The sequence below is a fragment of the Heterodontus francisci genome, chromosome 41 (assembly GCF_036365525.1).
Source record: "Heterodontus francisci isolate sHetFra1 chromosome 41, sHetFra1.hap1, whole genome shotgun sequence".
NCBI lineage: Eukaryota > Metazoa > Chordata > Chondrichthyes > Heterodontiformes > Heterodontidae > Heterodontus > Heterodontus francisci.
Window position 1 is genome coordinate 33471150 of NC_090411.1, and position 23666 is coordinate 33494815.

The 23666-nt window shown below is 49.5% G+C and overlaps 1 protein-coding gene across 4 annotated transcripts; it reads left to right on the plus strand.

Moving 5' to 3' along the window:
* The first annotated feature begins 17592 nt into the window (after positions 1-17592).
* On the plus strand, positions 17593-21759 carry LOC137353697 (ATP synthase subunit f, mitochondrial-like). 4 transcript variants are annotated; one of them, XM_068020060.1, is made up of 4 exons: positions 17593-17678; positions 19257-19364; positions 20124-20240; positions 21620-21759. In XM_068020060.1, exons 1-4 carry the CDS (start codon positions 17663-17665, stop codon positions 21646-21648), a joined length of 270 nt encoding a protein of 89 aa, XP_067876161.1. In that variant the 5' UTR covers positions 17593-17662; the 3' UTR covers positions 21649-21759. The 4 variants fall into 4 exon arrangements, with proteins under 4 accessions (XP_067876161.1, XP_067876160.1, XP_067876159.1 ...); XM_068020059.1 differs by having other exon boundaries at positions 17611-17678; positions 19254-19364; XM_068020058.1 differs by having other exon boundaries at positions 17626-17702.
* Positions 21760-23666: the final 1907 nt, after the last annotated feature.

Genomic DNA, 23666 nt, shown 5'->3' on the forward strand with positions numbered 1-23666 from the left:
TCTGTGCTCCAGAACTTGCCGCGTGCTTAGCCAAGCTGTTCCAGTACAGCTACAACACTGGCATCTACCCGGCAATGTAGAGAATTGCCCACATATGTCCTGTACACAAAAAGCAGGAGAAATCCAATCTGGCCAATTACCGCCCCATCAGCCTACTCTCGATCATCAGTAAAGTGATGGCAGGTGTCGCCAACCGTGCTATTAAGCAGCACTTGCTTAGCAATAACCTGCTCAGTGACGCTCAGTTTGGGTTCCGCCAGGGCCACTCAGCTCCTCATTACAGCCTTGGTTCAAACATGGACAAAAGAGCTGAACTCAAGAGGTGAGGTGAGAGTGACTGCCCTTGACATCAAGGCAGCATTTGACCGAGTAGGGCATCAAGGAGCCCTAGCAAAACTGGAGTCAATGGGAATCAGGGGGAAAACACTCCGCTGGTTGGATTCATACCTAGTGCAAAGGAAGATGGTTGTGGTTGTTGGAGGTCAATCATCTCATCTCCAGGACATCACTGCAGGAGTTCCTCAGGGTAGTATCCTACTCCCAACCTCCTTCAGCTGCTTCATCAATGACCTTACTTCAATCATAAGGTCAGAAGTGGGGATGTTCGCTGATGATTGCACAATGTTCAGCACCATTCACAACTCCTCAGATACTGAAGCAGTCCGTGTAGAAATGCAGCAAGACCTGTATAATATCCAGGCTTGGGCTGAGAAGTGGCAAGAAACATTCGCACCACACAAGTGCCAGGCAATGACCATCTCCAACAAGAGAGAATCTAACCATTTCCCCTTGACATTCAATGACATTAGGATTGCTGAATCCCCCACTATCAACATCCTAGGGGTTACCATTGACCAGAAACTGAATTGGAGTAGCCAATAAATACCATGGCTACAAGAGCAGGTCAGCGGCCAGGAATCCTGCGGCGAGTACCTCACCTCCTGACTCCCCAAAGCCTGTCCACCATCTACAAGGCACAAGTCAGAAGAGTGATGGAATACTCTCCACTTGCCTGGATGGGTGTAGTTTCAACAACACTCAAGAAGCTCGACACCATCCAGGACAAAGCAGCCCGATTGATTAGCACCCCATCCACAAACATTCATTCCCTCCACAACCGATGCACAGTGGCAGCAGTGTGTACCATCTACAAGATACACTGCAGCAATGCACCGAGGCTCCTTAGACAGGATCTTCCAAACCCGTGACCTTTACCACCTGGAAGGACAAGGGCAGCAGATGCATGGGAACACCACCACCTGCAAGTTCCCCTCTAAGCCACACACCATCCTGACCTGGAACTGTATCGCCGTTCCTTCACTGTCGCTGGGTCAAAATCCTGGAACTCCCTTCCTAACAGCACTGTGGGTGTACCTACCCCACATGGACTGCAGCGGTTTAAGAAGGCAGCTCACCACCACCTTCTCAAGGGCAATTAGAGATGGGCAATAAATGCTGTCCTAGCCAGCGATACCCACATCCCATGAATGAATAAAAAAATTTGAATCATTGCCCCCAGTTTAATGCCAATAAATCTTGCTCATCACATTAATGTGCTAGCATGGGAGATTTAAACTCATGTCACCAGATCATTAGTCCAGGCCTTTGGATTACTCGTCTGTAACATAGCCACTATGCTACCATTGGGACTGAGCTCCATAGGCCTTTGATTCCATAGTATGATCTACAACTCAAAATGGCCGAGGCAGAGCTTCCTAACAAATGTTTATTTCTGTTTTCTTAAGCACAGTATCAAACAGAATTTGCTGATAAATCAATCACCTCATCTGGTACTGAGGCACAAAGGCCAGGAAAGGGCCCCAGGTTCAATCCTTTGGTTCTGTGCTGGATTATCTGGTCCTAGCCTGATGGAGGCAGTAAGGTGGGAGAAAGATAGGGTGCTGGCGGGCAAGGACGTAACAGTTGACCTCATTACCACTACACCAGCAAGGATTATCTGCGTGACAGGATGTGGAAAAGTGCCCCAAGGTTGTGCATTGGATGAGGACAGGGCCGCGATTAGGCCTAGATGGCCCCTCCACGGTTGAATAGCCTGCTGAGTTTCAGCGGGCATGAAGGGCAACCATTTGGGCAAGGGGATGGGTAGGTCTGCTGACACCAGTGCCCCAGCCCAGAAGGCAGGGGGATTTTGCTTTCACATAACTAGGTTGCTTTTTTTGTCATTAAGGAAGTCAGTTTTGCAAGAAAGTGTGACTGAGGCAATCACCTTTTGGTGTAGAATAAGAGCATTGCAGAAACCAAGTCGTGCAATTTACCCACCTTCCTTCAGCATTGCAAAATTCAGCATTTCTCAAAGCAAAAAAGCAATTGTCAAAGGGGAGTAGTGTTAGGGAGTGGATATTTTTTTTTTTATTTCCAAAATATACTTTATTCATAAACATCTGTAAAATTTACATTGCCAGACAGTTTCCAAACAGCACCAAAAAATACAAACATTGCAAGGGAGATCAGTTTCCTTCAATACTGTCATGAGTTTCTTCCCAACCGTTCCGTTTCACAATTCTCATGTCAATTACAGTTTTACATTTACAGCAATTGAGAATATTAACGATACAGTTCGAGGGGTTTCCCATGGATCCAGCCCCTCAGTCCAGCTTGGTGGGGGAACCTTACACTGTGGTCTTTCCCCATTGAGCCTTTGCTGCGGCTGCCCCAAGCTTTAGTGCGTCCCTCAGCACGTAGTCCTGGACCTTGGAATGTGCCAGTCTGCAACATTCGGTGGTGGACAACTCTTTGCGCTGGAAGACCAGCAAGTTTCGGGCAGACCAAAGGGCGTCTTTCACCGAATTGGTAGTCCTCCAGCAGCAGTTGATGTTTGTCTCGGTGTGCGTCCCTGGGAACAGCCCGTAGAGCACAGACTCCTGTGTTACAGAGCTGCTTGGGATGAACCTTGACAAAAACCACTGCATCTCTTTCCACACCTGCTTTGCAAAGGCACATTCCAGGAGGAGGTGGGCGACCGTCTCTTCCCCACCACAGCCAACGCGGGGGCACTGTGCGGAGGGGGCGAGACTTCGGGTGTGCATGAAGGATCTGACGGGGAGGGCCCTTCTCACCACCAGCCAAGCTACGTCTTGGTGCTTGTTTGAAAGTTCTGGTGATGAGGCATTCCGCCAAATGACTTTGACGGTCTGCTCGGGGAACCATCCGACAGGATCCACCTTTTCCTTTTCCCGTAGGGCCTTGAGGACATTCCGTGCAGACCAGTGCCTGATGGACCGGTGGTCAAAGGTGTTTTTCCGCAGAAACTGCTCCACGAAGGATAGGTGGTACGGCGCCGCCCAACTGCATGGTGCGTTCCGCGGCAATGTGACCAGGCCCATCCTTCGCAACACCGGGGACAGATAGAACCTCAGCACGTAGTGACACTTGGAGTTTGCGTACTGGGGATCTACACATAGCTTGATGCAGCCGCACACGAAGGTGGTCATCAGGATGAGGGCCACGTTGGGTACATTTTTCCCGCCCATGTCCAGAGATTTGAACATCGTGTCCCTCCGGACCCGGTCCATTTTAGATCCCCAGACGAAGCGGAAAATGGCTCGGGTGACTGCCACGGCGCAGGAGTGGGGTATGGGCCAGACCTGCGCCACGCCTCGCACCTGATGACCAGGTTCTTACCCACAATGGAGAGAGATCGCTGCCCCCACATGCCCAACTTTTGTCGTACCTTGGCTACTCGCTCCTCCCATGTTTTGGTGCACGCCCCGGCCCTTCCGAACCATATCCCCAGCACCTTCAGGTAATCTGACCTGACGGTGAAGGGGACAAAGGATCGGTCAGCCCAGTTCCCAAAGAACATGGCCTCGCTCTTGCCGTGGTTAACTTTGGCTCCCGAGGCCAGTTCGAACTGGTCGCAGATGCTCATCAGTCTGCGCACGGACAGCGGATCCGAGCAGAAGACGGCGACGTCATCCATGCACAGGGAGGTTTTGACCTGAGTGCCTCCGCTGCCTGGGATTGTCACCCCTCTTATGCTCGCATCCTTCCTAATAGACTCAGCAAAGGGTTCAATACAGCAAACAAACAAGACCGGGGACAGAGGACAGCCCTGTCTGACTCCAGATTTGATCGGGAAACTTTCCGATTCCCACCCGTTGATTGACACTGCGCTACTGATGTTTGTGTAGAGCAGTTGGATCCAATTGCAGATTCCCTCCCCAAACCCCATTTTGGAAAGCACGTCCATCATGTAGGTGTGCGATATCCTGTCAAAAGCCTTCTCCTGGTCCAGGCTGATGAGGCAGGTGTCCACCCTCCTGTCCCGTACGTAGGCGATCGTATCCCTGAGTGGATATTTATACTGTACTCGTGTCTGTCTGTCTCTCTGTCTGATTGCAACTGAACTTAGGAAAGATCAGCCTCTCAGTTGCATTAACACTCAGCAAGGTTATATTGGCCTTGGAGGGAGTGCAGTTTCACCAGAATTACACCCGGGTTAATAAGATTGATTATGAGGACAGCCTGTTGAGGATGGGCTTGTCGTCCCTTGAGTATGGAAGATTAAGTGGGCGTTACGTAATTGAAAGATGATGAAAGGAAGTGATAGGGGAGATAGAAACTACTTCCTCTGGTGGGGGAGCTCCTGAAGATGAGGGAATAATTTTAAAATTAGAGCTAGGCCATTCAAGGATGATGTCAGGAAGTTCTTTCTTTGTTCCCTGGATTACTAATTTCTAGGAACATTTCCCAACTTGCAGGTGGGGTCTCGGAATTCTCTGGGACTCCGCTATATCAGTAAAGCATGGTGGAACAGAAGACCTCGCCTGCTGCCCAAGGCAGGAGACCCTCCCCTGACCCAAATGTCAAGGGTGAGGGTCATTTGCGGCAGTGAGGGACTTCCTGTGACAGTGTGACTTTCCCCTTTAAGATCTCACACTCTTTGACACCCCCTCCCCCTTCCAATGAAAATAATCAAGCACAAAGTATCTTGATTCACTTTTGGTGTCTCATGGTTTTGAATGATCTGTCTTGTTTTGCAAATTGTGAGAATGATGGGTTCGTTCAGGTTAGAAATTACAGAAATTAAGGGATTTCTCATACCGAAACCCTCTCTCAAATAGCATTATCTTTGCTGTTTAAAATGTGGACAGTGAGCTTAGCCCAGGATGAAGGCACGTCATCAGTTTTTTTTTTGCTTTGCTCAAGTTTAAGTTTCCCTATTCCACGTCCTGCTGTCAATACACTGCCTATCAGAGTGTGTCATTATTGAGAAACGCAGCAGCCAGTGCTAACAGTAGCCCCCTTGAGTGTGTTCCTGGCTTAGGGAATCAGCCTTGCAGGTCAACCCCTCTCTCCATGCTAGCCTTCAATTATGAGACAAAGCACAAATTAGATACAGAGTAAAGCTCTCTCTACACTGTCCCAGGACAGGTACAGCACTGGGTTGGCTGTTGCTTGATTGGAACTGCTGAGTTGATAACAAGGTTCAGCTGAGTGTGGCTGTCTGACTGCTGTGAGGAACACTGAGACTGAAAGGAAGGTTCTTCCATCTATTCCTGCCGACTAAAGAGGAAAACAAGAGGCCAAAAGAACTGACAGTTCTTGTGGGTTTGGCTTTTTGAAGCCCTTTCATTGATTGTTGTGGGGAGGGGAAAAGAAGAGACCTTGGGTGGGTCTGTTTTGTTTGAACAGGGGACTCCTGTGTTTAACAGCATTGAATAGGAGCTCCCTCCCCACCCCAACGACCTAGTCTGGGATAGCTGGAGCTACCCAGGTGAACAGACTTTCTCTTTTCTGTTTTCCCTCAATACCGGTAGAAAAGTGTGACAGACTACAGCTGTCCCAAGTGAAGACATCGCACCCCCCCTCCCACCACCAACTGTAGACCAGCAAAAGGACTGCCTTAAAGTAACATCTACAAAGAGACTGGTTCCTTCTTACCTTCCTCTCCTTCAGTCTCTCTCCCTTGCCATAACCTCCAGCAGAGTATTTATGGGACCGTTTGTTATTTTTTTTTCCCTTTCTCTCAAAGTCTATTTTATTCAACGATGGGTGTGGCTCTTCCCCCATGTCTTCACAGTCCTCTCCGGTGACGGGGTCTTCCTATGCTACAGCAGCTGCTCCTGTAGCCCCGTCACCATTTAAAATCTTGACATCAAAGCATGGGGTGAAGAGTTACACTACCCAACCATGACTATTGAGGCATGCTTTAAGGCAATGGCTGAGGTTGTCGGCCCCTCAGCTATTGTCGCAGCCTCAAAGATGTATGGGTTTTTCCTGAAGACCGAGCTGGCGGTGGCCCTGGCCCTGAACAGGGGGCTCACAGTGGGTGGGACCTTCCTGCCAGTGGACCCTCTGGAAGCCACTGCACAGCATGTGATTTTATCCAACGTCAAGCCCTTCATTCCTGATGGGCTCCTCCTCCCCCATCTACACCTTCTGGAGGAGTTGAGGTCAGGGATCACCCCAGTCCTGCTCGATCTTCGGGAGAACAGCCTCTGATATGTCTACTCCTTCCGCCGCCAGCTATTCATGCTGCTGGCTCAGGAGGAGGTCACAGAAGGACATTTTGCTGTTGAATTCCAGGGGACGGCCTACCGAGTCTTCTGGACCTCAGACGGGGCGCGGTGCCGTGCCTGCAAGGGAGTGGGGCATGTTCAAAAGAACTGTCCCAACCTCCCTGCTGCCAACTCCACCTTGGTGGCCCAGGGTGGCGCCGCTGCACCTCCTCCCACTTCCCCTACACCTCCAACAGACACCGCTCAGGCGGTTCCAGAGGCTGTGGTTTTCACGGCCTCTTTGGGGAGGGGAAATGCCTGTCCCGAGTGGAAGGAAGACACAGAGAAAGAATAAACACTGATAGGCGCGTCTCCTGGATACTGTGGCACAACCCGAGCCTGAGCTGAGCCCAAGGCCCGATCCCGGGGAACCCATCTGCCCAGGGCTGGGCTCAGGCCCAGGGTAACCAAACAAGAGGAGGGTGCGGAGGCAGAGGCCTCTGATGGCATGGAGGTCTCTGAGCCTCCGCACCCTAGTGGGAAAAAGAGGAGAAGGCACCCCTCCACAAAGGTAACACAGGGCCTTGAGGGGCAGGGCCCCATTCTGCTGGAGGGGAGCTGTCTCCTGATTCAGGTCCCCAGGTTCCCCCTGCCACCACCACCATTGAAGCTGTAAAGCCTGGACAGGAGCTCCCTACCCCTCAGGTTGGAGGGGAGGGGGAGACCCCTGTACATGTGGCCCCTCCTGAGGGAACGAGTGGAGCCCTGCTTGTGGTGGGGAAGCCTGGGAAGTGCTCCTGGAGAAGCCTTCCCATCTTCCACTGGGTGGGGTGCCCTGAGTGGAGGGGAGGGCGAGGCCGTGAAGGGTCGTCCTTCCCATCCAAAATCTACTACCAGCCAGGACATACCCGACCCAGTTACGGTTGAACATGCTGCCCTGTATGCTGGGCCTGTAGGCCCATGTGGGGCGGGAGATGGCCTCCTCTCTCTGTCTCTGACCTTGGCTCCGGCTGGATTTCCGGTGTCAGGAATTTCCATCTCCCTTGGGCTGCTCACTGGCCTGGGGATGGAGGTGGAGTGGGGGGTTCTGAACCGCTGGCGCACATAGGCTCCAGTCAAATAGATGAAGCCAAAGAGGACTCCTCCGCCATCGATCCTGGGGGTGGGATCGTGACGGGGGCGGGACCAGCTGGCACAACCGTGACGTCTGCCCCACAGTGTGTGGTGGGTGTGTCGGCCGCTGGCGGTGACAACCCGGAGGAGGATGGGGACTCAGTGTGGGGCACGGAGAACCATCGCCAGTGAGGCGGTGGACTCCCTTGTGCTTCCCACCAAGTCTCCTCTCATCCCCGCTGCGGAACTCCAGGACTTCCTTGCGGCATGCAGCGGTTGCCGCAATAAAGTTCAGCGGGCCCTTGGCCGGTGGTTGAGTTTGGCGCTGTTCATCCAGTCCATCCTTGCCACCCTCAAGAAGGCGGGGAAGCGCGCGGGTGTGAAACTGGTTGAGAGATGCTTGTTTAAAGCTTTCCTCTCTGGGTTGCTGGGGGAGTGGAAGGCGAGGTGCACTTCCGCTCCCTCCTCACAGTACGGTGCTGGTGACGGGTTTCTATGTACTTTTGACATGAAGATAACCATAGCCAGCCTCAACATCAACGGCAGCAGGGGATCTCACCTCAGATTTCACAATCTCTCAGTCCTCAGGGAAGGGAGATACGCAGTGAGCTTTCTGCAGGAAACCCACACCGTTCCAGGAAAGGAAGCCACCTGGCTCCTGGAGTGGCAGGGTGGGGTCTACACGAGTCACCTCACTCCTATTTCTAGTGGGATGGCTATTTTATTGGTCCTGACTTTTCAGCCGGAGATCTTGGGGGTCAAGGACTTGTGCCAGGCCATTTGCTCCACCTCGCCATTCACCTGGGTACCGCGCCGCTCCACTTTGTGAACATGTACGCACCCATGCCCGGTGCGTTGCAAGCGCGCTTCTTTGAAGAAGTGTCCACTCTCTTGAGTTCTAGCGATAGCGGCGAGTACATCATCCTCGGGGGTGGGGGAGGGGCTTTTAACTGTACCCGCGAGTTGAGGGATTGCTCCGGTCCCCAGCGTGGCCAAGCGTCGGTGGAGAAGTTGAGGGAACTGATCAGCTCCCTCGACTTGGTGGACATCTGGCAGAATCTCCATCCTGATTCCAGCACCTTCACATGGAGATCTGGAGGAGGAGGGTCCCGAATCGATCGCCTCTATATTTCACAGGCGTACGTCTCCCACGTCTTTGCGGCCTCCACGCAGCTGGTGCCATGCTCGGACCACCACCTGGTGTGGGCGGTGTTCACTCCACTCCGCACGCAGGTAGTGTCCGGGTACTGTCACTTTAACAATTGGCTGCTGGAGGACGAGCGATTTCAGAACTCGTTCCATCGATTCTAGGCCGACTGGAGAAGGAAGCAGGGGGTGCTTCCCCTCCTTGAGGCTGTGGTGGGATGCGGGCAAGATTTACATCCGTGTCTTCTGTCAGGAGTATGCAAAGCAGTTAACCAAGAGGCAGGAAGTCGAGATCGGGTGCTTGGAAGGGAAGTGCTCGACATGGAGACCTGTCTCGGTCAGGACGTTGTGGACCCGGCCCTGTGGCAGGCGTACAAACAGAAGAAGGGTGCGCTGAGGGACCTGCAGCTCACCGGGTCCCGAGGCGCGTACGTGAGGTCGCGGATCCGGATCCTGGAAGAATTCGCCTGCGCCTCACCCTTCTTCTACTCACTGGAAAAATAGCAGGGGGTCTTTACGCAGCTCGTTGAGCTGCTGGCTGATGACGGATCCTCCATCACGTATCCGGAGGGAATGGGCTTCCTGGTTCGTACCTATGACAGTGCGTTGTTCTCTACAGATACGTTCAGCGAGGATGCGCCCAGAGTTTTGTGGAAAGACCTGCCGAAGGTCAGCCCGGAGGTCACCGAAGGATTGGAGGCTCCACTCAAGTTGGCGGAGCTGACCTGCGCCCTCCACCAGCGCTCGAGGGGCAAATCCTCAGGGCTGGACGGGCTGACTGTGGAATTCCTCAGGGTGTTTTGGGGGGTCAATTACATGCAGGTCCTGGGGGAAAGCCTGATGACCAGGGAGATGCCCCTCTCATGGAGCAGGGCGGTCATCGTCCTGCTGCCGAAGAGGGGCAATCTCTGCCTGCTTTAGAATTGGCGTCCGGTCTCCCTTGTCAGCACGGATTGTAAGATCTTTGCCCGGGTTACCTGCCTGGGCTCTGTGCTGGCCCACACGATCCACCCCGACCAGTCCTACACGGTCCTGGACCACTCTAACCTGGACAACATCCGCCTGGTCCGGGACCTGATCCATCTTTCCCAGAAGGCTGGTCTGTCGGTTGCCTCTCTCTCCCTCGATCAGGAGAAGCCATTCGACAGGGTGGATCACAAATTTTTGGGGCTCTGCGCGCATTTTGTGGCCTGGGTCCGACTTTTATACTCCGTCACAGAGTGTCTAGTCAAGGTTAATGGGTCCTTGACGGCGCCCGTTCGCTTTGGGAGAGGAGTTCGCCAGGGATGCCCATGTCTGGCCAACTGTACACCATCTGCGTGGAGCCCTTCCTGTGCCTGCTTCGCAGGAGGTTGGCGGGATTGGCTCTGCATGGGCCGGGCATGCGCTCCGTCCTCTTGGCTTAAAACGATGACGTGCTCCTCACAGTCACAGATCCTGTTGACTTGCGGAGGATGCGCGGGTGCCAGCAAACCTTTTCTGCCGCGTCCTCCGCGAGGATCAATTGGGAGAAATGTTCTGGTCTGCTGGTAGGTCAGTGGAGGGTGGACTCCCTGCCGGAGGAGTTAATACCTTTTGCATGGAGCACCACGCACCTCCTCTATCTGGGTGTCCACCGTAACCCCTCTGAGGAAGCCTAGCCAGCAAACTGGCAGGAGTTGGAGGTAAAGTCACCACTCAGCTGGGGAGCTGGACAGGACTGCTCCGAGTGCTTTCCTACAGGGGCCAAGCTGGTCATAAACCAACTGGTGGCTTTGATGCTGTGGTACCGGTTGGTCACTTTGGCCCCACCCCTTGCATTTGCCACCAAGATCCAGAAGAAGCTCGTTGATTTGTTCTGGGGCAAGAGGAAACACTGGATGTCTGACACAGTCCTAAGTCTCCCGATTGAGGAAGGCGGCCAGTCGCTGGTGTGCGTCCGCACCCAGGCTGCGGCTCTTCGCCTTCAGACCCTGCAGAGATACCTGTACATCGAGCGTCCTCCCAGATGGTGTGCGCTGGCGACGTATATTTTCCGCTGGGGCACTGCCTTCAAGATGACACCCAGCTCCCAGCGGTGAGCGTTAGCCCTGTCTCTCTGAGGGAGTTGCCTGTCTTTTACCGGAATCTGTTCAGAGCCTCGGCTGTCCGGGTGGCCGGCTCTGGGAACGGAACAATGGGCGGGGGAGTAGCTGAAGCCCCCGGGACACCCATCACTGCGGGTGACAAGGCAGCTCGGGAGAGTGGAGAGCTCCCGGCTGAGCTGATCTCCGCTCGGACGGAACTGCTCATTGGACCTGGGCCCCGAAACCCTCCTCGGGAGCCGGTCCCACACAACCTGAGCCGCCTCTCGCAAATGCCCTCCATGCCATTCCACAAGGCGTGGAGGGGCTTCCTGCACGGGCTGCTCCTGCACACTCTCCACTTCCTCGCCCTCGTCTGCCTCCCAGACACGCCGTGGCAGTTCGTGTTGTCATCTGGCGGTGGGGGGAAACCCCAGTGGAGGTCTCTCTGCACGGGAGTCCTCCCCCTTCACATTGGGTACCTGGGGTGGAGGGTACTGCACAGGGCAGTCCTGTGCAATAGACTTTTAAGCAGGTTCACGTACTCCCAGGTGGCCTGTAATTTCTGCGGCCTGGACGAGTCCGTGTTCCATGCATATAAGGAATGTGCAAGGTTGCAGCCCCTGTTCGAGTATTTGAAGGGGCTGCTCCTCAGGTTTTGGTTGCACTTCAGCCCCACGCTCCTTATGTTTGGGCTCCCGGTGTGGAGGGGCATGGGCTGGGAGGAGAATCTCCTCGTTGGTCTGCTCCTGGGCCTGGCCAAGGTGGCAAATCACAGGTCCAGGCTGCGGGCCGTCAGGGGGGTCAGTCCGCCCTGATTGCCTGCCCCTCTTCCGAGGTTACGTTCGTGCCCAGGTGTCCCTGGAGAAGGAGCATGTGGTGTCTGCCGGTACGCTTGAGGCCTTACGCGACCGGTGGGCACCGCAGGGACTGGAGTGCATCATCGATGCCGAGAATGGCATTTTAATTTGTGTTTTGTTTTCTTTATCTTTTTTTTAATAAAGTTATTTATTTAAAATGTATGTCAATGGGGCCTGGGGAATAAACGCCTCCTCAAGCAAAATAAAATCCTGGGGTAGGATTTTTTAAAAAAAGAAAAAAAGGAAAAAAGAACGGGTTAGGCACAGAGTAAAGCTCCCTCTACACTGTCCCATCAAACACTCGACATAATTCCAAGTAAAAACAGCATCAAAACAGAGTTGTGATGAAAGGTCACAGACCTGAAACATTAACTCTGCTTCTCTCTCCACAGATGCTGCCAGACCTGCTGAGTATTTCCAGCACTTTCTGTTTTTATTTCCGATTTCCAGCATCTGCCGTACTTTGCTTTTATAAATTCTAAGTATCCCTTTTTCTAAAGCAGCTGTTTTGATTTATAGACATGTGAGTTAGCCTAGCAGATGATTTTTGTATGGGACTCTGCCTGATGTGGACTCCCTGGAGCTCTGCTCTATTGACATTACAAGCACAGTCTAATGCTGATATATGTTGTTCATCATTGCTGCTCTCTCCCAAACAACCACCACGGCTCACCCATCCTGAGTAGGAGAGCCATGCGTTTGTACCTGATACTAGAGGCTTCAATTCATTTATATTTTGCCACTCAAGTGTAATACACAGAAATGTATTAGCACAGGAACAGGAGGAGGCCATTCAGCCCTCAAACCTGATCCACCATTTGGTTCGATCATGGCTGATCTGTCTCTTAACTCCATCTGCCCACCTTGGTTTCATAAACTTTAATACCCTTGCCTAACAAAAATCGATCAATCCCAGTGGCGCAGTGGTTAGCACTGCAGCCTCACAGCTCCAGCGACCCGGGTTCAATTCTGGGTACTGCCTGTGAGGAGTTTGCAAGTTCTCCCTGTGTCTGCGTGGGTTTCCTCCGGGTGCTCTGGTTTCCTCCCACATGCCAAAGACTTGCAGGTTGATAGGTTAATTGGTCATTATAAATTGCCCCTAGTATAGGTAGGTGGTAGGAGAATATAGGGACAGGTGGGGATGTGGTAGGAATATGGGATTAGTGTAGGATTAGTATAAATGGGTGGTTGATGGTTGGCACAGCCTCGGTGGGCCGAAGGGCCTGTTTCAGTGCTGTATCTCGAAACTAAAACTAAACTTGTAGCCTCCACAGCCTTTTGCAGGAGAGAGTTCCAGATTTCCACTACCCTTTGTGTGAAGAAGTGCTTTCTGACATCACCCTTGAACAGCCTGGCTCTAATTTTAAGGTTATGTCCCCTCATTCTTGAGTTCCCAGTCAAAGCAAATTATTTCTCAGTATCTACTCTATCCAACCCTTTTAACAGTTTACCCCATTTCTAAACCAAATGGAATACCACCCAGTATTCTGCAGCCAGTCTTCCTAATTAAACCCTCTAAGCTCTGGTTTGATACCAGTAAAAAAAAAACAGGTTGACAGACAACTGCCATTCCAACCCTCTGGTTTCTTCCTCCTCCCGATCACTGTAACCTCCTCCAGCACTACAACTCTCCAGGATCTCTGTGCTGCCCCAACTTTGGTCTCTTGCACATCCCCCATTTTCATCGCCTCTCCATTGACCGTCGTGCCTCTGCTGCCTGGGCCCTAAGCTCTGGAATTCCCTCCCGAATTGTCTTCACTTCTCACTCCTCCTTTAATCACTCCTTAAAAAACTACCTCTTTTGACCCCAAGCTTTTGGTCACCTGTCCTAATATCTCCTTATGTGAGTTGTTGCCAAATTTTGTTTGGGAATTTCTCCTGTGAAGTGCCTTGGGATGCTTTTTACTTTGTTCAAGGTGCTATATAAATGCAAGTTGTTGTTGGCGAGTCTTGACATCAATATTCATGAGCGGGAAACTTGGGCTGAAGCAGTTAGCAATTTTGCTTTGCATCTGGTTGCTTGACAGGTGTTGCAATGAGTGCTTTGTAAATATTTTTTAAAAGGCCATGGACCAACCCAAAGCTGCAAGTTTCCTCTTTGAAACCACAGGAAGTTGGCTGAATGTAGGGACTGACGCTTTCAGTCACATTTCTGCACAAGAGGAAGTTTATTTTCTGCTGTTCAGCAAGCAGGAGTCCACACGCCTTCTGCTTGTCCAATTGTGCGCTCATCATTGTTGGGTTTATTTTCAATACAGAGGTTGGGCTAAAATGAAAGGGTCAAAGTGTCGGGCCAACTGCAGGCAAATCTGAGCAGAAACCCTATTCTCATCCCACAATTTTATTTTAATCAATATTGTTGGTGATGAAAAGGAAAATAAAAACGATAGGGGTTAGGATGCCCATTGCTTCTATGTTTCAATCAGGAAATGTCATCATATTTCCTTTCCGGTTTTATTAGAATCAAACCAGACAATAGTAGATGGCTGGGATTCTCTTACAAGCTGTAACATGCTCCAAAGAGTTTTAAGATTAGTGGTGAGTGAGAGTACATCTCGAAATTCGCAAGTGTCAACTGTTTCCTCCCCTCCTCCCAAGAATGTTACACTTCATTTAACCTTTTAAACATTATTGAAATCAATCGCCTTCAGGCTTCTCTGCCTCCTTACAGGCCATTCAGCCCCTCAAGCCTGTTCTGTCATTTAATTAGAGCATGGTTGATTGTACCTCAACCCCATTTTCCAGTCTTTGCTGCATATCCCTCGATACCTTTCCCAACAAAAATCTATCAACATCAGTCTCGAAAGCTCCAATCGACCCCCCCCCCCCTCAGCATCCACAGCCTTTTGGAGCAGAGAGTGGCAGATTTCCAGTCCCCTTTGTGTGGAGAAGGCGCTCCCTAATTTCACTCCTAAATGGCCTGGTTCTAATTTTAAGTTTATGCTTGTTAGTTCTTGGTTCCCGCAACAGAGGAAATAGATTCTCTCTATCTACCCCATCACTTTAAACATCCTTGACCCTTCACATTTTTGAAAAAAACAAGGTGGCTGATCCACAAGCCCCTGTTCTTCATTTTCCAGTTGTCCCTATTCTTTTGAACCTATGTGGTGTCCTACACTTTAACACTTTCTACCCAGTTTCTTAATAGCAAAATAAAACATGAGAATAATATAGGGAGGGAATTTCATGGGGCCTGGGCAGCTGGAGGCACGGCTGACAATAGTCGATTCGTTGGGAGGTGCGAGAGGGAGGATGCGGGTCAGGGGAATAGAGATCTAGGTGGAGGTGGTGGGGGCAGAGCGCAGTTTGTGGTGTTAGTGTTGGCCGCAGAGTTCAGGAAGAGTGCGCCATGGAGGGAATTAAACAGAAGTATGAGAATTTAAAATTTGAGGCTTTGGGGAGTGGGGGGAAAGGGGGCAGGGGACCAGGACGACTGGGGTGATTAGGGTTGTCAGCTCTGCTTGGACGTATTCCTGGAGGTTTCATCACACGACCCCTCACCTCAAACTGCCCCACCTCCACACTCCTGCCATTGGTCCATCCACCGGGTACTGCCTTCCCGCGGACAATTGGAAAGGGAACAGACTCTTTGTATTAATCTTGACTGTTAATGAAACAGCCTTTTCCCCCCAATCTCTAATGATTTTTACAACTAATGAATGGAAATATTCAAAGAGAAGAAAAATAACACAATTTTTTTAATGCCCCGATGATTCTCCTTCCAGCTGTTGCAGTGTACTGGAGATTAATCTTCAATTCCTGGAGTCTTTGGGACAATCCCGGAGGATTGGGAACCCAAGGGGCAGGAATGGGTGATAGGGTCGTGAACCGAGGTAGGGTACAGGTAGCAGAGTTTTGGATGAGCTAACATTTACAGTTGGTGGAGGATGAGTGTCTGGCCCAGAATGGATTGACATCGTTAATTGCCTAGAGCCTCGAGGTGGTATTAATGCAACCTCTGAACCCTCAGGCAATTTCGGTACACCTCACACCTTTTGCTTTCATTCTCAATACTTTTGTCAGGTTAGACGATCCCTTGGTTTCCATTCCCAGCCTGATAGTGCCACCATCTGTTCACAAATCAGAGTGCTGGAAATACACGTCAGGCTCAGTCTATATGTGAAGCATTAAACATTAAGTTCTGTACATTTCCAGCACTTTAAGGTTTTATACATATTTTTCAAAATTTGCATTTTTTTTCTATTAAACAAATAGAAAGATTTACCTTTTTTTGATCATTGGTACATTGGGCCTTTTGCTCTGGAGTTCTCTCTCTGAACCTCTTTTAACCTCTGCACCTCCTTTATTAAAATCCTCCTTCAAATCTACACCTTTGGCCGAGCTTTTCATCACCTGTCCTAATGTCTCCCTATGTAGCTCGGTGTCAATTTTTGTCTGACAACTGCTCCTGTGAAGCGCGTTGGGACGTTTTGCTCTGATAAGGCGCTATATAAATGTAAGTTGTTGTTATTGCAGTCTCCATTATGCAACAAGGGGCTTCAGTCGAGAGGAAGATGATGCAAAGGTAAGACTGCACCAAGTTCTGGCCTGGTGTTCACAGGTCTATCTCCTGATGGGTATTGAGTCAGGAAGCTGCACAGTCAGGTGGAAAATGCATGCTCCAAAATTTTTTCCATATAATTCCAATCTCTTGTGAATGAGTGGGATCTCAAAATGCGGAATATGGAGCAACTCCAAGAAAACTCAAGGGACTCACAAAGTTGGAGCCTCTGTATAAAATATGGCTTGTTGATATTTCCATGCCTTAAAGGGAATCAAGTGGCTCTTTCTGGATGGAGGAATTAATATGGCCTAAATGGTTTTTGCCATCTGTAACTATTGTATATCTTGTTTCCGACATGAGGTGTGTCAGCACTGTTGCCTCTGAGTCAGAAGATCGTGGGTTCAAATACCACTCCAGAGACACAGAATCATTGAATGGTTACAGCACAGAAGGAGGCCATTCAGCCAGTCATGTACATGCTGGCTCTCTGCAAAAGCAACTCACCTAGTCTCACTCCCCTACTTTTCCCCATAACCCTGCAATTTGTTTTTAATATAGAATTATAAAATATAGACATGAGCACAAAAATCTACTGTCACTCCCTGTGCAGTACTGAGGGAGTGCTGCACTGTCATAGGTGCCCTCTTTTGAATGAGATGTTAAACTGAGGCTCAGGCTGCCCTCTCAGGCGGACTCAAAATATTTTTAAGAAGACGGGAGGGGAGTTCTCCCTGGTGTCCTGGCCAATATTTATCCCTCAATCAACATCGCTAGAACAGATTATCTGGTTATTGTCACATTGTTGTTTGTGGGATCTTCCTGTGTGCAAACTGGTTGCTGCTTTTCCTACGTTATAACCGTGACCACTCTTCAAAAAGTACTTCATTGGCTGTGAAGCACATTTGGACCTGAGGTTGTGAAAGGCACTATAAAATACTCACAAATCCCGGCTACTGATGTTTGACACCATGTTCCACGTGGTGTATAAAATAGCAAAAGCCTTTATTTACGTCAATGACTTCAAGAGGAAGTTGGATGGCCACTTGAGGGAAATGGACTTGCAGCACTACAGGGATCGAGCCGAGGAATGGGACTGATTGGATAACTCTGTGGAGAGCTGGCATGGACTCAATGGGCCGAATGGCCTCCTCCTGGACTGCAAATGACTCTGTATGATATCAGAGGTCACGTGTGTATGGCAAGGCAAAGTGCACAAAAAGTATTCATCCAAATAAAAGGTGCTCTACAAATGTGAGCAATTTTAACCGAGAACATTTGCCTTTCTAAAATCAGGCAGATCTTATAAAAGTTAAAAAAAAACTTCAGGGGAAGAAAGACAAAAAACAATTTGAATTCTATTAAAAAAGGGACAAGGCCTGAAAAAAAATGGTCAGCTGGCAGGTCGCCTCTGATTGGTCCGACCTGTTGCCCGCCCCCTAAAGGTCCCCATACTATTGGGAGACTGGGTTATCAGTTAAGTGACGCCAGCACGCTGTGGCTGTTTGCAGGGCACGCACAGTGGGAGGCTGCTGGAAGATGGCGGACAGGCCGGGTGAGGAGTGGATACATTGTATCCGTAGGTGGATACATTGGCGTTCCATAGGGGCTGCACCTGATACAGTGTATCCCGCGGTTGCGACTACGATACAGATACGGGGAGAGGCTGAAGCTGAGGCAAAAGGGAAGACAACCTCTGGGCAAGGTCACCCTGAGTCAGCCGGAGCTCATCCCTGGAGGCCATTGAGTGACAGGAATTGGGGCAGAGCAGAGGGGTTAGGACTGGGGTAGTGAGCTGGGGGGTTGAGGGGAAAGAGAGGGAATCTCCCAGAGGCAGGGGTTGGAACTGGGGCACAGTGAGCTGGGTGTGCAAATCTCCCATAGAGAGGTGCTGGGAGCCAGTGTACACTCAGTCTCCTGGGATAGAATGAGCTGGGGGGGGAGAGGTGGAATCTACCAGACAGAAGGGGTTGGGAACTGGTCTATTAGGGTTCAGAGTGGAATCTAAGCCAAAGAGATTGGCTGTGCCCCTATCGGGTTTGAGTGAACTGGGGTATAGTCTAACAGAGAGAGAAAGGGACTGTGAACTGGTACATTGGGGGGGGGGTGGGTTCAGAATGAACTCGGGAGAATCTAACCCAAAGAGAAGGGACTGTAAGCTAGTGTAGTGGGGTTCAGAGTCAGGAGGCAATCTATTGCAGAAAGAGATGGATTGTGAACTGCTCCATCAGGGATGATCCGAGGTGCAGTCTTAACTCATCGAGAGAAGCTGTGAGCTTCTGGTCTGTTGGGGATCAGAGTGTATTGGGGAATCTCATCCAGAGATAAGATACAGCATTCAACCTTTTTATAAAAGGAGCAGATTAATTGGTCAGGGCTGAATAACTCCGCATAATGTTGCCAGCAAGGAAGTGGGGGGAAAAAGAGGAGTTAATCTTATTTGTTGAGGTTTACTGATGCTGTCTGCATACTCACTATATATTATCTATATGCATCTTAATTTTCTGGGAGTGATTGTGGACATAATGTATATAACATTGGTTTGGTGCTAAGGTTAAATGAAAAAGACTCCAAGTTGTAACTGGGCTTTCAAATATTTGCATCAGGCTTGGTATTTCCTTGTTTAGAAAGAAAATTTAAGATTTATTAAGGAGGTGTTAATTGAATGCATTTCGATAGCTCTGGGTGGGACAGAACTTTTGAATTGTTTATTGAAGGGGGTTGAGACTGACGGTTTGAGTGTGAGATTTTGGATGAGTAAATTTCTATCGAGTACATCAGCCCAGATTATGTTATCAAGTCTCTGGAGTGGAGTTTGCACCCAAAATCAGCTTGACTTGGGCTAGGATGATAACTAACCGAGTCACACTGACCCTTGCAGTCCGTGCGGTAAAGGACATACAACAGTTCAAGAAAGTGGCTCACCACCACCTTCTCGGGGTAACTAGGGTTGGGCAGTATTTGCTGGCCTTGCCAGTGATGCCCAGATCCCATGAATGAATAGTTAAGATATTTGTAAGCTTAATTATGATTTCTCATTTTACCTGCTATGCTCCCCCCCCCCCCCCCCCAACCCCCCAACCCCCCAATCTTAAATGCTGACCTCTTTTGACCTTTGTTTCTGTGTCAGCAGTTCCAGTTACGGAGAAGCGTCTGATGGATGTGAAGCTGGGAGAGCTTTCTCGATGGATCACCACACGAGATTTCACTCCCAATGGCGTTCTAGAGGCTCTACGTCGAGGTGAGGGTGTGATCTGAGCTGATATGGGAATAATTGTGCAGCAAATTGTAATGCAAAAACAGGAATACTTATTGCACGCTTCCTTTAATCAGTCTTTGTGCCTGTTGAATTTTTTTCCCTGAACAGCACATTGTTTGCCTTGTATATGTCTTGGGATTGAATTGGGGGCAGTTGGGAAGTGAAAGAGAACTTCCTTTTAGCTAGTTCAGGCGGGTTGAGGGTAGGAACAGGATGGTTCTCCATCTATGAATCATGCACTTGTGTAAGCACATTTGTGCACTTGTGTTTTGCACATCTCTGGTCTGTGCTGAGGGCAGCAATAAAGTTGTAGATGGTGTCAGTGCCCTGGCTTAAGAGGGAAGAAAAGGTACGGGGAGCTATAGGGAGAAAGCAACAAATATTCCTGCCCTTTATTGCGATCCACTGACCCCTGAGTGAAGGTGCTTGTGTGGCTCTGGATCATTTCTGATGCCCTTCATAGTTGAATAGATCGATGACACTTGCCTGCTGTCTTGTGAAAGAAGCATGGGCGAGTAACCATTGAGATGTGACCCGAGTCCATGTCTTCAGGAGAAAGGTGGGGGAAGTGCAGGAAGCTAATTATGTGAGATTGCGTTGGTTAGTGCAGTTTCCTGTATAGATTTTGTAACATATTTAAATAGCCTGAGTGACAACCCTGCAGTTTTCACTAATTTGAAATTGAGCTGGTAATGGCCATGTTTTAACCTGTCCCATGCTGCTTCTTTCCCCTCTCTCCAGGCCATAACCGGTACTACAACAAGTATATTAATGTGAAGCGAGGTGGGATCGGTGGTGTCGCCATGTTGCTGTCTGGTTACGTTCTCATCAGTTACGTCTGGGAGTATGATCACCTAAGTAAGTTGGGCCTTCTGTTAGTAGGGGCAGAGTTGGCTCTGACTCTTAACTTCCTAGCAAGCCACTCAAGCTATTAAGGCAACAAGGGGATGGGCAATTAATGCAGGCCTTGTCAGCAACACCCACATCCTGAGAATTTATTTTCCGATCTCAATCACTATCTGGGAAATATTTTGGAATGCCCTGTCCAGCAGCACTGTGGGAACGCCTTCACCATATGGACTGCAGAGGTTGAGGAAGATGACTCACTACCACTAGGTGGGGATGTGGTCGGAATATGGGATTAGTGTAGGATTAGTATAAATGGGTGGTTGGTCGGCACAGACTCGGTGGGCCGAAGGGCCTGTTTCAGTGCTGTATCTCTAAATAAATAAATTAAACAAATAAATAAATAACTACCACAGGGGCAACTAAGAAATCAGCAAATAAATGCTGGCCTTGCCAGCGGTGCCCACATCCCAGGAAGTGTCATCTGCAACAACGTCAGCATTGCATTGGGCACCTTTTGTGGGATCTTTGAAGGTCCACCACTGCCGCCTTCAGCAGCTGGGGCCGGGCAATAAGTTTACCTTGCCAGCATCCTTTGAAATTGGTAAGATACTTATTTTCGTATCCATGTTGTTTGCAGCTCCCCCACTTTTGGAATTCCCTTTGGTGGAGTGGGGTGACTATAATAAAACTTACTGTAGTCACAGTGGTGATTTGTCCTGAAATCCACCCCACAAAGGACCCGTAATTACCCTGAAAATGCATCCGGTTTACACGGGCAGTCAGTTTAAGGCATCCAGGAGCTGGGCAGAATGTGATGTGAATGGCAGGGAACCATGCAAGAATCTTCTTGCTCTTATTAAACTTGAGGCGGTTGTGTAGTGTATGAGGATGAATTCTGAGTCAGAAGGTTGTGGGTTCAAGTCCCACTCCAGGGACTTGAGCAGAAGATCCAGGCTGACACTCCCAGCGGAGTGCTGAGGGAGTGCTGCACTCAGGTGCTGTCTTTTGGATGAGACATTAAACCGAGACTCTGTGCCTTCGAGTGGACGTAAAAGATTCATGGTCCTATTTCAAAAGAGCAAGGGAGTTCTCCCCAGTGCTCGGGTCAATATTTGTCCCTCTATCATCAATAAAAAGGTGATCTGGTTATCATTGCATTGCCATTTGTGGGAGCTTGCTGTGTGCACATTCGCTGCTGTGTTCCCCTACATTATGCTTCATTTGCTCTAAAGCACTTTGGCACATCCTGAGGTTGTGATAGGTGCTATAGCAGTGCAAGTTCTTTTCCAAGCTGTAGAGCTGACGCACTGAGACAGGTCAGTAGATTTCAGTGATCAATTGTTGCCAATTTTTCCTTTGATGGTTTGTCATCTTTCTTCCTCTGACAGAGCATGAGCGTTGGAGGAAGTACCACTGATCCGCAGCTGAATTCCAGATCATTCCGCTCGCTGTATTTATGGAATTTTAAAGAAACGAGTGTTCGAGTCAGAATCATGGAAAATAAAATTAGAACCAGTTTCAGTGTCAATTTGTGTTTATTTTTGGTTTGCCTAGTCGGTGTCGAGACTGAATATTCTAAGTTTAGCTACACTATGAACTGGGTATGGAGTATTTACAACACAAAGAGGCTTTTTAGTCCCTCCATATGAGCCTCCTCCCACCCCTCTTCATTTTACCCCGACAACATATCAGGGAAAGGTCTCCTCGCTCCTCAGAGTTCTTATCCCAGCCACAACAACAGTTTCCACAAAAACTACCCTTGTGGTTTCTTGAATCTCATTGCCAGTTTGTGGTGCTCAGGATTCTGGTCCATTAGGAACACATTGAAGCTGAAATATTCCAGATGCATTCGGGACCAACCTATGAGTTCACGAAGAAGGGTCACTGACCCGAAACGTTAACTCTGCTTCTCTTTCCACAAATGCTGCCAGATCTGCTGAGTGGTTCCAGCATTTCTTGGTTTTTATTATCTGAGTTCACTACCTTTGCACCCTGTAGTTGATTAACTCTGTCATCTGCACAGAGAAAGCCTTTGTTCCTCCCGTCATGCCTAGCAAGCTACACACAGACAGTTTTAGTAACGAAAGAGTGCTTAGGCCCAAAAGGAGAGGGTAGGGGCTTTTCTATGCATTGAAATAAACTCGCAGGGACAAAGTCTCTGCGTTTGATCTCACCTCTGTCTTACCAACAATGAAAGTCTAAATTGTCAGTAAAACTCAAAACTTACTGAATGAAATCATATTGTTGTCTGTGTTAACTACACACTCTAGCCTGGCTGGTGCCCACTGTTCATGAATGCTTCATGCGTACTGACAGACACTGCCTCTCCATCTGCATAGCCGCAGAAGAGATGCAGGTAGCTGGATTGAACAGTCCCCTTGACTGCACTCTGCTTGGGCTGATGGTCTAGGAGCAGTCTGACACGGAGGTCCTCTTCTGCGCTGGGTGGCCAAAGAATTCTAGAGGTGAGAGTGACTGCCCTTGTCATCAAAACAGCATTCAACCGAGTGTGGCATCAAACAACCCAAGTAGAATTGAAGTCCATGGGAATTGGGGAAAACTCTCCACTAGTAGGAGTCATACCTAACATAAAGGAAGATGGTTGTTGGAGGCCAGCCATCTTAGCTCCCGAATATTGCTGCAGGAGTTCCTCAGGGTAGTGCTTCATCAATGACCTCTCTCATAAGGAGAGAAGTGTGATGATTGCAGAGCGTTCAGTCCCATTTGTAACTGCTCAGCTGATAAAGCAATCTGTGCCCACGTACAGAAAAAAACCTGGACAACATTCAGGCTCGGGCTGATATGTGGTAAGTAACATTGGCGCCACACAAGTGCCAGGCAATGACCATATTCAACAACAGTGTCTAACCATCTCCCCTTGAAATTCAGCAGCATTACTATTGCTGAATCTCCCACCATAAACCTCTTGGGGGCTACCATTGATGAAAAACTTAACAGGAACAATCGCATAGATACTGTGGTTACAAGAGTACTGTCAGAGGCTGGGAATTAAGCAGTGAGTAACTCACCTAACTCCCCAAAGCATATCCACAAGACATGTCGGGAGTGTGATGGAATACTCCTCACTTGCCTGGATGAATGCAGCTTCAACAACATTCAAGAAGCTCAACACCATTTCAGCCTGCTTGATCGGCACCCCATCTACTACCTTAAACATTCTCTCCACCACCAATGCACAGCGGCAGCAGTGTGTACCATCTACAAGATGTACTGCAGCAATTTGCCAAGGCTCCTTTGACAGCACCTTCTAAATCCGTGACCTCTTACCACCTAGAAGAACAAGGGCAGGAGGCACATGGGAACACCACCACCTTCACAAGTTCCTCTCCAAAGTCACAAATCATTCTGACATGAAAATATATCACCGTTCCTTCATTATTGCTGGGTCAAAATCCTGGAACTCTCTCCCTAACA

Coding starts and splice junctions, on each gene's coding strand:
- LOC137353697 (XM_068020057.1), top strand. CDS start 17,663: ATGGCGGACAGGCCGGGTGAGGAGTGGATACATTGTATCC. Junction 17,703..19,253: donor GGAGTGGATACATTGTATCC/GTAGGTGGATAC, acceptor TTTCTGTGTCAG/CAGTTCCAGTTACGGAGAAG. Junction 20,241..21,619: donor CTGGGAGTATGATCACCTAA/GTAAGTTGGGCC, acceptor TTCCTCTGACAG/AGCATGAGCGTTGGAGGAAG.